The sequence below is a fragment of the Mesoplodon mirus genome (genome assembly GCF_964341445.2).
Source record: "Mesoplodon mirus genome assembly, chromosome: 17".
NCBI lineage: Eukaryota > Metazoa > Chordata > Mammalia > Artiodactyla > Ziphiidae > Mesoplodon > Mesoplodon mirus.
This window is the reverse complement of record NC_138993.1, coordinates 20,387,916-20,401,278: the sequence shown is the minus strand read 5'-3', so window position 1 is coordinate 20,401,278 and position 13,363 is coordinate 20,387,916. Positions and strand designations below refer to the sequence as shown.

Here is a 13,363-nt window from a genome sequence, read left to right as displayed (position 1 = left end):
TCACGCGGTACTTTAGATCCAGCCTGGTGCTCAGGCCACCACGTTTCTGCATCACCACTTAAAAAACCGCCTTCTCTACTCCAAGGGTTGAAGTATTTTCGTACTGACCCGCATCCTCACTTCCCCTAGCTAAGTTGCTCACAGGGACGCTGCTCAAGCCTTGGGCGGAGAGCAAAAATAAAGGCCCTAGAGAGTTGGAGCCAAAACTTCGGAAAGGAGTGGGACTTTATTAATCTTCCAGCTGGTCTGCTCTTATGGTGTCAGATGTTCTGTCTCCCCTGGTGTGCAGGCATTGGTCTGGGCAGAACATGAATTCACTTGCAGGCAGACACATCAGCTCCCATGTCCCACAGGGGCTAGAGGAAGCGCACGAGGATACCTTGACGGTACCTGTGCGCAGGCTTCAGCTGTGACTGAGTTATTGGCTAGTTGGGGTCACTGACTTCCTGACCTTTCTAGCCCCACCCAGTTCTGGGCTCAGCCAGCCACAGCCAGCCCCTCTTCCTCATAGGACAATGGGTTCTGTCCACCATAAAAACGACCTGCATTTTGAAAAGTCCTTCCTTTCTGTGTCTGTAGTTTTCTGCCATCGCTCAGAAAACCCCCTGCCTTACTCCTATTTGTTTGCAGTGAGGTGCGGCCCGGGAGGGCGTTTACAGGAAGGAGGGCAACCCTGGAGTCTGAAGGCTCTACTTTCAAACCCAGCTCCGCCTCTGACTGCATGGGTGAACTCTTAACTTCCTCTGTGGCCTGGGGGAAACAATTTTTCCGCTCACGGGGTCCCTGGATTAATGAGATCACGAATGCAGACCACCTGGACCAGCGACTGGCTCGTCGTAGGTGCCCAAATGCCAGGGGTCGTCTGTTGGCCTGACCCCACAGTGAAAAACTGCCTCTCGGGGAACTCTGGGTCAAAGAACCAGAATAATTTGCATAATTGAGATAACCTCTCACCTCCCCGTGATCTCACGGCGTCCAGCCCCCCACGTTCCCGGATAGCGGGGCCGAGCAGCAGAGCTACCGCGGCGGGCGGCGGAGGAAGGCGCAGGGCTGGACTGACGGCTCTCGGGGAGGAGGAGGAGAGAGCAGGCGGCGAAGGAGGGGAGAGCCGCCTAGAGGAGGGAGCAGAGGCGGGAGGAGACACATGCGCGCTGCCTGCCGCCGCCGCCGCCGCCGCAGTCCTCAGCTTGCCAGGGACAGGAAAGCCTCGAGACCGAGCTGCCACTGCCGCCTCCCCTTCTGCCCCCCCCCCCCATTCCGCGCGCCTCCCACACCCTCCTCCGCTTCTTCCAGCATCTCTCGGTGGAGCCCTGCAGGGACTCGGCCCGGGCTGCAGTCTCCCCGACCCGGGGGAAAGCTGTGACCCCCCCGGCAGGAGCGGCAGGGCGGGGTGGGGGGCCCGGGAGAAGATGGCGACGCCGGGAAGCGAACCCCAACCTTTCGTCCCTGCCCTGTCAGTGGCTACTCTGCACCCCCACCATCATCCCCCCCACCACCACCATCAGCACCACGGAGGAGCCGGAGCCAGCGGCGGGGCCGGAGGAGGCGGCGGCGGCGGCGGCGGGGGCTTCAACCTGCCCTTGAACCGGGGGCTGGAGCGCGCGCTGGAGGAAGCGGCCAACTCCGGGGGGTTGAACCTCAGTGCTAGGAAGCTGAAGGAATTTCCCAGGACGGCGGCCCCCGCGCACGACCTCTCGGACACGGTGCAGGCAGGTGAGAGAGGGCCGAGGGCGGGCAGTGGGCGTGGGTGGCTGTCTGTCGTCCCTTCCCCGACGCGGTGGCCAGTCTGAGATCTGGCCTTGCTGAGGGACGAGCGGCCCGTGCTCTCCTGAGGAAGGGACCCGCGTGGGCGCTGCGGCGCCGGGAGAGCCGGGCTGCTCCGGGCCGCTCGGCCCGCTAGCGTGTGGGAGCGCGTGGGTCTCCAGCTCCCCACCCGCGGCGGCCGTGTGGGGGAAGTGGCCGCCGGGCTGGGACTTGCGGGCGTGCCGGGTGCGCGCAGTGGAAGTGGGAGGTTTCAGGCGGCCGCGGCCGCTTTCTGGGCCCCGCGTAGGGTCTGGGAAGCCGGCCGCGGTGTCTGCGCCTCCGCTTTGCGTCGAGGCGTCGCCCGTCCTGGTGGGGAAACCCAGACAAAGGTGGCGCGCCCTCCGCCCACCCGAGGACATCGGCGCGGTGCCGCGAGGCCCCCGCGGCGACATCACTGAGCGCTCCAGCAACTTGGTGCCGACTGCGAGGAGGTGCCGAGGCTTCTCCTTCCTGCGCCTGTGCGAGGAAGGAGCGGCCGCCGAATCGCAGCGAAACCGAATCGCCGCCCTTTTGCTGGGGGGGGTCGGCTCCCCGGTTCTTTGCCTCTAGCTAACCGCCCACGCGTTTTGGTTCCTGCCACCGAGGCTACCTAGTTCTCAGTAACCCGATCTTTGCGGGGGCCCTGGAAAGAGACGGCATGGCATATTAAAAAAAAAAAAGAAGAAAGTAATTAAAGTGAGCCGGTTTTCCTTCGTGAGCCGGACAAGTTGCAACTCGCGCCAGTGAGCATACAGCGTTTTCAAGTTATGTCATGTGTTGACATATTTCTCAGAGGTCGGCTTTCTCTTTGGTAGTTGGAGTTACTGGAGTGAGATCTATAAACAGGAAGGAGGCTGATGGAATGCGATTCAGGCCTTGGGATCCCTACAGAACTGACTCGGTTCCCGACCGTCCGGTTTCAGCTCCTTGGGGGAGGGTTTGTATCTTGGCAAGCACCCAGCATTTCCCAGAGCAGTGGGTGCCCCGTTTTGGAACCACCGCCCAGACCTCGTGGCTGTCATCACATCAAGGGCTGAGTGTCAGACCCCTAGGATCCTGGACGGCTTGACTGTCAGCTCCAGATCTCCCAGTTTCCTTTCCTGCGGGAAGAGGGGTTCGGGGGAGGGGGCAGACAGTTGCCTTTTGGAGCTTGGTTTCTAGCGCTCCCCTCCTTTAATTCAGTAAACTTTTATTGAGTCCTAACGAATATTTAGACAGAGTTCTGAGTTCACTGGAGGCAAAAAGGGCTCTTAAGGGTCATTAAACTTTGTAATTTGGATTCAGGGATAGTCAGGAATGGGCATAAAGGAGGGAATTTCCAGAGTTGAGCTGTCAACAGCTGGGGAGTCTCTTGATAGGACTTCTTCGTTGCATTTTCTCAAGTGGAAGTTATTCCAAGAATTGCCTGAATCATTAACTTAAAAAAAAAATCCGTTGTTAAGTTCGACTTCCCTTTTGCTATAGAGTGTACAGTGAGCTGTGGAAGGATTGGATATGACTGCAGAAAATGGAGCTGGCATGACCAATAGTAATATGTGTTTGTCGTTCAGGATGGGGGCATTGAAAGTTGTTCCTCTAATTCAGTTATGCTGACGTTTATTTCAAGATGGGTGAACTGCTCTGTTGGCATTTCTTTGAGAAGGCTCGCGCTTTTTAAAAAAAATTAATTAATTATTTTTTTTTGGCTGTGTTGGGTCTTCGTTGCTGCCTGGGCTTTCTCTAGTTGAGGTGAGCATCGTTGCAGTGCGCGGGCTTCTCATTGTGGTGGCTTCTCTTGTTGCAGAGCACGGGCTTCAGTAGTTGTGGCTCAGGGGCTTAGTTGCTCCAGGGTGTGTGGGATCTTCCCTGACCAGGGCTTGAACCAGTGTCCCCTGCATTGGCAGGCGGATTCACAACCACTGCGCCACCAGAGAAGCCTAAAACCCGTGCTTTTAAAAGCAGAGACCACCTCTTTCAGTGAAGGCCTTACCATGTGAGGCACGGCAATGCTTAAAAATATTTTGTTCTCTCTTGCTTGCTTGTGGCGAGCTGTGGTTGTGAGTTCCGCAGGTTTTAAAATTATGAACCTCACTTGCACGTGTTTGATGCTCAGAAAATTCTAACTAGCTAAAACTTGGAGGCTTAACTTGCCGTTAAAAAAGGCAGTGTTAATTATGGGAGGGGGAGTGTCACCGAAGTTTGTAGAAAACTTAGGAAAACCCTATAAAGATAAAGAGAATTCAATGTAGACAGCTATTTTACATGAAATTTCAGTACCTGAATGTGTTAAAGAGTTGCTTTTGCCAAATCATCTTTGCCTCAGGTCAAAGCTGGGTGTAAACCAAATGTATTCTGCCCTTTGTTCTATTTACCGAGCACTGTTCCTTATTTGGAAGAGCAAAACTCAAAATAAAGCAAGAGTTAAAATTACCTCCGTTTGCATAGTGTTGACATTTCCTGCATATAAAGAGTTCTAGTAGAGTGGAGTGTATGAACAGTAACATATACAATAAAGACAGTGGTTTCTCTGGGGTTAAAATTTAGTTTACAGAATATCTCTTAAGATCAGGAGGACATATGAAGATTCTTAAAGACCTAAGATATAAAGTGGACTTTTTCATAAATTTTGGAAGACAGCGAGTGACATAGAAAGCTTTTTCTCACTGTTCAGTTGTATAATACAGACCATTTGGTTTATGCCTTGTAAAAGTAACTATTCTGGCAGCCACCTAAGCAGAACTGCACTCTTGGGCAGTGTAGCTTATCTGGACAGGAGTTGTGAAAACCCAGATGCAAACACATTAATATAGAGGCCCTGGGCTGCTCAGTAGATGTTTAAGCTCTGTCAATCAAGTGCATACATATTTTTCATAGGAAAAAAGCTCTCAGGCTCTCCCCCTCACTTTGAGCCTATCGATTTACCCATATTCAAGTGAAAATAGTTTGGTTGTGTCGGGGTCTAGTCTTTTGGCAGGTGAGAAGGGGAAAGAAAGGCTGATCCATGCAGGTGTGGTGGCACAGGTGACACTGGCTGAATGGGAGAAACCTGAACAAAAGAGCGATGATGAGCACTGGGTGTGTGCTCAGAACTCTCCTGCCCGGTCCTCCTTAGAAGCTATTCAGATCCTCATGTACAGCTGGGGAGAGTTGAGTAATAGTTGCTGAAGATCATAGCCCTACTTAAATGGTGAATCAGGGATTGGACTCTGATGGTTTCACTCTAGTGTATATGTTCTTTTTTTTTTTTTCTGAGTTGGGTCTTCGTTGCTGCGCGCGGGCTTTCTCTAGTTGTGGTGAGCGGGGGCTACTCCTCGCTGCGGTGCGCGGGCTTCTCTGCGGTGGCTTCTCTTATTGCGGAGCACGGGCTCTAGGCGCACGGGCTTCAGTAGTTGTGCCACGTGGGCTCAGTAGTTGTGGCTCTCGGGCTCTAGAGCGCAGGCTCAGTAGTTGTGGCACACAGGCTTAGTTGCTCCGCGGCATGTGGGATCTTCCCGGACCAGGGCTCAAACAAGTGTTCCCTGCATTGGCAGGCGGGTTCTTAACCACTGCGCCACCAGGGAAGTCCCTAGTGTATATGTTCTTGACCATATTCCTGTTAAGCAGGGAAGGGGTGGAGAGGAGCAGAATTTGGGAAGGTATCTGGAGATTCATTCAACCCACATTCATTCTGCAAGTACCCACCAAGCGCTGCTAAGTGCCAGGCACTGTTCTAAGCACTAGGGATACAGCAGGGACCAACAGAGAATCCCTGTATCCATTCTGATAGAGTTTTCATTCTAGTTGGAGGCGGGTGAGGAGACAAATGAAGAAGTAGATTTTGCAGGCTGAATAGGAAAAGTTATACTTCTAATATCTTTGTTTAGAAGTATACATACTGCTTCGTATTAAAGATGACTTATAGCAGCTTGTAACAACAGCATAAAAGATGACTAGTAATAAATATCAACTGAAGCAGAAAATCTGCCCGATAAAAAGAAGTACACAGATATGTGCATCAGGAAAGCAAACTTTTTTTTCTAGTGCTGATTTTTTTTTTTTTTTTTTTTTTTTTGGCTGCGTTTGGTGTTCGTTGCTGCACACGGGCTTTCTCTAATTGCGGCGAGCGGGGGCTACTCTTCGTTGCGGTGTGCGGGCTTCTCATTGCGGTGGCTTCTCTTGTTGTGGAGCACGGGCTCTAGGTGCATGGGCTTCAGTAGTTGTGCCACATGGGCTCAGTAGTTGTGGCTCTCAGGCTCTGGAGTGCAGGTTCAGTAGTTGTGGCACCCAGGCTTAGTTGCTCCGTGGCATGTGGGATCTTCCAGGACCAGGGCTCGAACCCATGTCCCCTACTTTGGCAGGCAAATTCTTAACCACTGCGCCACCAGGGAAGTCCCTAGTGCTGATATTTTAAATAGTGTCATTTTGGGATAAGGAAGTTCCAGAGGGTGTTTGTATGACAAATAAAGCAGATTGAAAAGAGGAGTAAGAAAAGAAAGTGTCTGTCTTAGGCTGATTGCAGGAGGTCCTGGAAAATTAAAAGGAAGCTCTTCGATTTGATGTGCAGAACAGTTGTTGAAAGTTGGTCTCATTAAGGAGAGGGAGGGCTGTGTCATTGCCAATATCTTTTGGGGTGGCTTGAAGCAGAAAAGTCTATATGGGAAATGAAGGGCTTCCCCAGCGCGGGGGACAAATACTCATCGAGGTCCTGTATGTGCCAGTGCAGGTGCTGGAGGAGGTGCAAAGTGTAAGACACGACAGGAGTGCCACAACAGGTCCAGGAAGCCACGGGACTCTCAAGGCAGGTCAAGGTGAGATGCCAATAGCGTAGATAGACATTGCAGAATTCAGGAACTAAAAGGCCATTTCAGTTAAATGGGTTAGGAAAGACTCATAGCAGAGGTGGGATTTGGGTCAGGTTTTGTAGGATGGCTAGGTTTCCGACGGAAGTGCCCAGAACCCATGCTGTGGTGGGAAAGATGGTTTGAACGTGTGGAGTGAGAACCTGACAGCCTAAGACTTGCTGAGAATAAAGCAGTAAGAGAGGGCATTCAGGCTTGTGCTTCTGGTCACATTCTCCCACCCCACTGTCACCATGTAATGAGGTAACAGAGCACGGGGCTCTTAGGACCCTTTGAGGATGCTGGGGATGGCTGACGCCTGGGATATGTCAGCCTGTGGGACTAATGCCCTAGTCTGTCTGAGATACCTCTCTCCAGTGTCTGCAGAGGCAAAGAATCTTCTCTGAGATTTGTGGGCAGGCTTATCTGCTGAAGCCTGACTTTCCCCCGCCCCACTCCCATCCTGTAGCAGCCGAATCCTTGGGATATTAGCACGCTTTAGTCATTGGGATGCACCCAGGACTTGGTGATATCTATTTGGTCTCAAAAACCATGCCATTTCGTTCATAAAGATTTTTCATTACAAATGTAATGAAACTTGAAATCACATGTGTTTTCGTAGAACGTGTGTTCTTTTATAGTTATATCTTGTTTCAAATTATGTTTCTGCTATTGAATTAAATTTATTAGTCATTGCTGTAATGATAGTTTATTGTGGTAGTCATTATTTAAATGGCTATATTAATGACATATATTCTGAATACTTCATTCATAAACAATGAGTCACATCCTTTTCCTTCCTATTATTATTTTTTTCTTGTTGATCAGTTTCAATGCAGAGGACTTCTAATAGTAAAAGCTGTTAGAACTACTAAGACTCCATATATATGGTGTCTCTGAACCATACCCAGATGTGCTCTTCCACGTTTCTGTTTGTGGCGGAAACAATCTCCACAAACATACCTCTATTCTCATTGCTTGCATTATGGGCTGTTCTTTATTGAAAAGGCAGAAGCACACTAATCATGTTTCTAGGGTAATAGCATACAACCATAGGCAACGAAACCTCTGGTAATTTTTGATCTGTGCCGGTTTATAAGTTCAGCCTAAGGTTTGACTTCATCATTGAGAGGATTCTACCGGATTGTTTGTCAGTCACTGCGACATCTTATTTGATTTTTGGTGAGTGTATGTTATGAGGCAAAAATTCGGCACACCCCACTATTTAAAATTTTTAACTTCGATTGTTGACTAAGGTTTTTTTTTTTTTTTTTTTGAGTTTTGTTGCAAACTTAAATTTTTCATGCTGTGGTTTAGCAGTTCTTTGGTGTAAGCATTTAAAGGGTAGATACCTTTTGAAATCCATGTTGGTGTTGATCAGTGCAGAGGTTAATTTCCTTTTGCTCTTGCTGTCCTACTGGTGTGAACAAAGGCTTTTTCTGTCCTGTTACTCAACTTCATCATTACTTATTTAAGCATAAGTTGTTTCCTTCTTTTGTGTGTACTTTTCTATTTTTCCCCTTTTTCATATCTGTTTGTCTACCTACCTACCTATATCTGTCTACCTATATCTATAGGTATATCTATTTACCTATGTCTATAGGTATACTTATATACTTGTATTTATAGGTATATATCTATATCTACATAAATTTATGTAGGTGTGTGACTTGCTTAACCAAAAAAGAAAGCCCAATTATATTTGCATATCTGATGCCTTTATTTATGTATAATTTATAGTAAGTCTAGAGGCATCTCTTATTGCTACAGTTCTTTTGTTGCATGAAAGTATTTTTTTTGCACCAAAATTTTCATTTGCTCTATAAATTTCTATTGATAGAGATATAGGTATAAAGATGTTTTATCTTTAGGCTGGGCAGCATTTACTTTCTCTTCATCTCTTCCCAGAGTCATCTCCCCCAGGTGCCGTATTGAGTATGCTTTTTCAGAGACTTGGCAATTTAAATGGCAGAAATGCTATAAACTCTATTTAAGGTGCATATGGGTTCATCAGTCAGACCACATGACTTGAACTTTTGTCTGTGCCTCACAAAAACTTGTCTGTGATGCTACTTTCCAGATTTGGTTTAGCTTTTTGGAAAATTAGACTTCTGCCTTAGAAACACATCAGGGAAAACTGGCCTGGGCTTTGATCTGGTACTGCCACCAAGCTCTTTCAGTGACTGTGTCACTTGTTGGAATTAAGGTAATTTGGTGTTAATTGCAGTGTTTATTTCAAATATAAAATTATAATCTATCATAAAAGGCTTAAGGATATAAGACCCAAAACCCAGCTATATTTACATATCTGATGCCTTTGTTTATGTATAATTTATGGGAAGTCTAGAGGCCTCTGTTACCGCTGCTGTTTTTTGTGGCGTGGAAGAATTTTTGCCGCAGAATTTTCAGCTGCTATTATATTTCAGACAAGTTTTTGTGTGTGTCGTGTGAATTGTTTAACGAAAAAAGAAAAAAAAAAGCGAGAAAGAAAAGAAAAAATATGGAAAGTCAAGATTCCATGTAAGCCTTAGTTCAGGAAAACTAGGCCTGCCAATAAAGATGCAAGCTTGAAGCATGTCTGTGTTTTCTTCATCTTAATTTCAGAGTTCAGTAGTATTGCTTCCATAAACTGTAGTAAGAAGTCATACATTTGGAAACCATCTGTTCCCACAGAGTAATTCAAAAATCGATTGAGACTGTTTACATGAACAGAAAGTTGAGGAACTGTGAGAATGTGGCTTCTCTTGCTGTTACTCCAGCAAGGCAGTAGGAGGGAAATGCCTTTATAGTTGGATTTCTGTGCGCTCGTACTTTTTCCCATCCCTATCCTGCTTCACTGGCCATAGAGGAGGAATATAGCGGGGACAAAAAAAATCAGAACAGCAGTGTTTGATTTGCATCACAGAAACATTTTATTTTTTTTGCTTGATGAGACATTATTGCTCCTGTGTTAATATGACGTTGATACTGAGCCAGCTTAACTTATGGTACCTGGAACTTTTCCATGATTTTTAAATTTTTTCTAAATTTTTTGCACTCATCTTCATTTTTTGTTGCTAGTATATAGAAATAATTATTTTATATAAATTTATTTTATTTATTTATTTTTGGTTGCATTGGGTCTTCGTTGCTGCGTTTGGCCTTTCTCTAGTTGCAGCGAGCAGGGGCTACTCTTCGTTGCGGTGCGCGGGCTTCTCATTGCAGTGGCTTCTCTTATTGCGGAGCACAGTCTCTAGGTGTGCAGGCTTCAGTAGTTATGGTACACGGGCTCAGTAGTTGTGGCTCGCGGGCTCTAGAGCGCAGGCTCAGTAGTTGTGGCACACGGGCTTAGTTGCTCCGTGGCATGTGGGATCTTCCCGGACCAGGGCTCGAACCCGTGTCCCCTGCATTGGCAGGCGATTCTTAACCACTGCACCACCAGGGAAGTCCCTCCAGGATATTTTAAGTCACCAAGGTCAGGCTTTATAATTTTGGAATCTGCCGTGATACTCACTTGCTTCCTTTTGCTGTGTTTCCTCAGTCTCTTTGCTGGAGGGGCCCTAAGACCGTGTGACTTGAAGCAGAGCCGGGATCCCTCTGGCTCAGTGAGCCTTGAATTTCCCCTTCACTGTTCTCCCCAGATGGGCAGAGAGAGGCCCCATTTTAGTTTTCTTAATCTTCTGGCTTCTCCTGTGGCCTTGCTCTTGACAGCTGACCCCTGCAGCGCAGGCCATGGAGTTTTGCTACTCGGTGTATCTCCCTAACGTTCTTTCCCATTTTTTGATGTTGATGCTGTACAGTGCTACGAGTAGCCTCCGTGCACCTGACCTGGTTCCCTCAGCTTGGCTCTGCTTTGAGGCACTTTAGCTCTGCAGGCAACAGTGACAATTTCAAAGGTAGCATCACCGGCAGACTGCCTGACTTGCCTTCCTTTAGATTGCCTTCGTTTTGCTTTTCCAGGTCATTTCCCTCACTTTGCCCTCCTCCCTGCCCTGGAAGACTCACCTTAACCATGCTCCTATTTCATCCAGTCCCCAGCCTACTCCAGACACGGGCCTCCCTGCCATCCCTTCCTTGCAGATCTGAGCACTGAATCAGGCATAGCTTTAAGGCACTTTTGCATTATTTCCTTCTGGCATTTTTTGTTAATTCTTTTTTTTATTTTTTGCATTACGCGGGCCTCTCACTGTTGTGGCCGCTCCCGCCGCGGAGCACAGGCTCCGGACGCGCAGGCTCAGTGGCCATGGCTCACGGGCCCAGCCGCTCCACGGCATGTGGGATCCCCCCGGACCGGGGCACGAACCCGTGTCCCCTGCATCGGCAGGCGGACTCTCAACCACTGCGCCACCAGGGAAGCCCATTTTTTGTTAATTCTTGCCTTCCTCTTTGGTGCTTTCCCCAGGTTTCAGCTTTTTCCTCCTTCGCTGGCCTGTGAGGTCTGGCTAGGCAGGGGTCTTTCCTTATTTTCGTATGTGCCCTTCATGTCTGTCACAGAAAATGCTAGATTAACGTCAGTGCACCGTTCTGTCTCCTCTTTCCTACTCACAGCCCTCTCTTAGTCCCTGCACTCTCAGTCCATCATCTTGGATCTGCCACTATGCACAGTTTGCTGATATGCTGCCTTTTTTTTCAGTGCTGACCTTATTTTTTTTCACATGACATCTTTTTGCTTCTCAGCATCACCCACTGTATTAGTTGGCTTGGGCCGCATAACAAAATACCACAGACTGGGGGGCTTAAACACCAGACATTTATCTCCTCCCAGTTCTGGAGGCTGAGTCCAAAGTCAGGGTGTCAGTGGGGCTGGTTTCTCCCGAGGCGTCTCTCCTTCGCTTGTCAACGGCCAGCCTCCCTGTGTGTTCCCATATGGCCCTTCCTCTGTGCCTGAGAGTCCCTGGTGTCTCTTTGCGAGTCCAGATTTCCTCTTCTTGTACAGACACCAGTCACACTGAATTAGGGCCCACCCGTAACCTACTCATTTAACCTTGGGTACCACTTGAAAGGCCTAATCTCCAAATAAATCACATTCTGAGGGACTGAGGGATAGGGCTTCTAGGTGTGAATTTAGGGGGACACGATTCAGCCCAGCATGCACCCCCTCTGGTGTTGCTGGTAGCTAGCTACTGTTCCTCCCCCAGCCTGGATACAGTGACTTGGTGCTGTGCCAGTCTGCCCTCCCATGAGGCCCAAGCCAGGCCTGTCTTATTCACCACTCCACCCCCAGGACCCAGCACAACACCATGCTGACCCCGCCTGGGTGCGAGATAGACCCTCAATTACTGTTATTGAGCACATGATGTGTTGTAAAAGGGGAAGGGGCCACATTCATCCTTAAAAATGGGTGACTCTGGCTAGTCTGGGCCTCCCTTCTCCCCACCATCTCTCACAAATTTAGAATCTTCTTTTTGGTGGTTGGGGGGTCCCCAGAGTTACGCTTTCTCAACAGTAGTAAAAAGAAAGATAAGGTTGCTTTCTTCAACATTTGCAAGTGTTTGGTAAGCCAGGTTACATCAGGAGGTAGAGTTATCCTGACTTCTGAAGGGGATGGATGCAGTTTTATTGTATCCCATCGTGCTTGAAATTAACAAGTAAGGTGAAAGTAAAATTTTTGAGTACCTGTCATGTATAGGATCTGTGGATGATTAAAAAAATTAGAGACATAGTTCTATGGTACATACTTTGCAGAATTGAGTAAGGATTAAAAAAATAACATGTTTGAAAGTACTATACATGTATAGTATTCTCATTAACAAGTGTCTTTTCCAGATAAAGCCTTTCAGTCTGTCTTCCATCTTGGGTAGATTAGAGGTTAAACATCAGCTTTCTTGAGCCTCAAGGACCTGGGTCCAAATCTTGGCTTTGTCAATTATAAACTGTGTTACTCTGACCAGATAACTTAAACCCCGGGTATCAGTTTTCTATAAACTGATGTCAGCTATAAAATGGGAGCAATACGTACTTAACTGAGTTGTGAGAACAATGATTATAACAACAATAGATAACATTGTCAGGTGCTCCCTCTGTGCCAGGCATTCCTCCAAGTGCTTTATATGTTAATATATATATTAAATATATGTAATACATACATTGCCTCATTTAATTCTTGCTGAGTGTTCTGTTTTAACTGTAGTAGGAACTCAGTAATTCCTAACTCTTCCAGCTGTTCGCTAGGTTCCACTCAACCACCTGTGTCTGGTTGAAATTCATCTGCCTCTGAAATCCCTTTCTTGACCATTGTAGCCTGAAGAGGGAGTTTAGATATCTAGAAACCACCCATTCACATCTCTCCCTCATTTAATAGCTGAGGACACTGAGGTTCAGAGAGCTTCAGCCCCTTGCGCAAGGTCACACAGCAGGGCAGTGGCAACTCCCAGCAGAGGGCCGTTTCTGTGGAGCCTGGAGGCTACACTGGATGGACGGAAGACCTCCCTCCCTCCATAGATTCTCAGGTCAGCCTCACCCAGACCAGCCACGGGGAAGGTCCCTAAAAGAAAAAATACTGTGAAACCTTTAATAACATGTGGTCCAAAGCTGGGGAGAACAAGATAGAAAACTAAGAGTGGTTACAGATTAAATGTGTTAGTTCAGGATTTTACTGCATGTGGTTTGGAGGACATGCATGGGCTCCGTGTAAATTGGCTCCCAAGTACTAAAAGGCGTGTTGGGAAGTCCCACCCAGACTCACAACCTGGAGGTCCACAGCCGCCTATCATAGCAAGGGTTTTCTTGGCACTTGAAATACATTTTCCAGTGGAAATACAGTAGTAAGTGGTGGTTTGGTTCCCCCGCCAACCCTCTATTTAACC

At 47.9% G+C, this 13,363-nt stretch overlaps 1 protein-coding gene across 2 annotated transcripts in view; it reads left to right on the top strand.

Annotated features, from left to right (window-relative positions):
• Positions 1 to 981: 981 nt before the first annotated feature.
• Positions 982 to 13,363, top strand: part of LRCH1 (leucine rich repeats and calponin homology domain containing 1) — a 194,525-nt gene continuing 182,143 nt past the window's right edge. Inside the window, exon 1 of one of the 2 annotated variants that reach the window (XM_082602167.1) lies at positions 982 to 1,713. In XM_082602167.1, coding sequence (XP_082458293.1) covers positions 1,410 to 1,713 — 304 coding nt within the window. In that variant the 5' untranslated portion in view covers positions 982 to 1,409. The remainder of the gene's footprint in view (positions 1,714 to 13,363) is intronic. The other variant, XM_082602166.1, reaches the window with a different exon arrangement.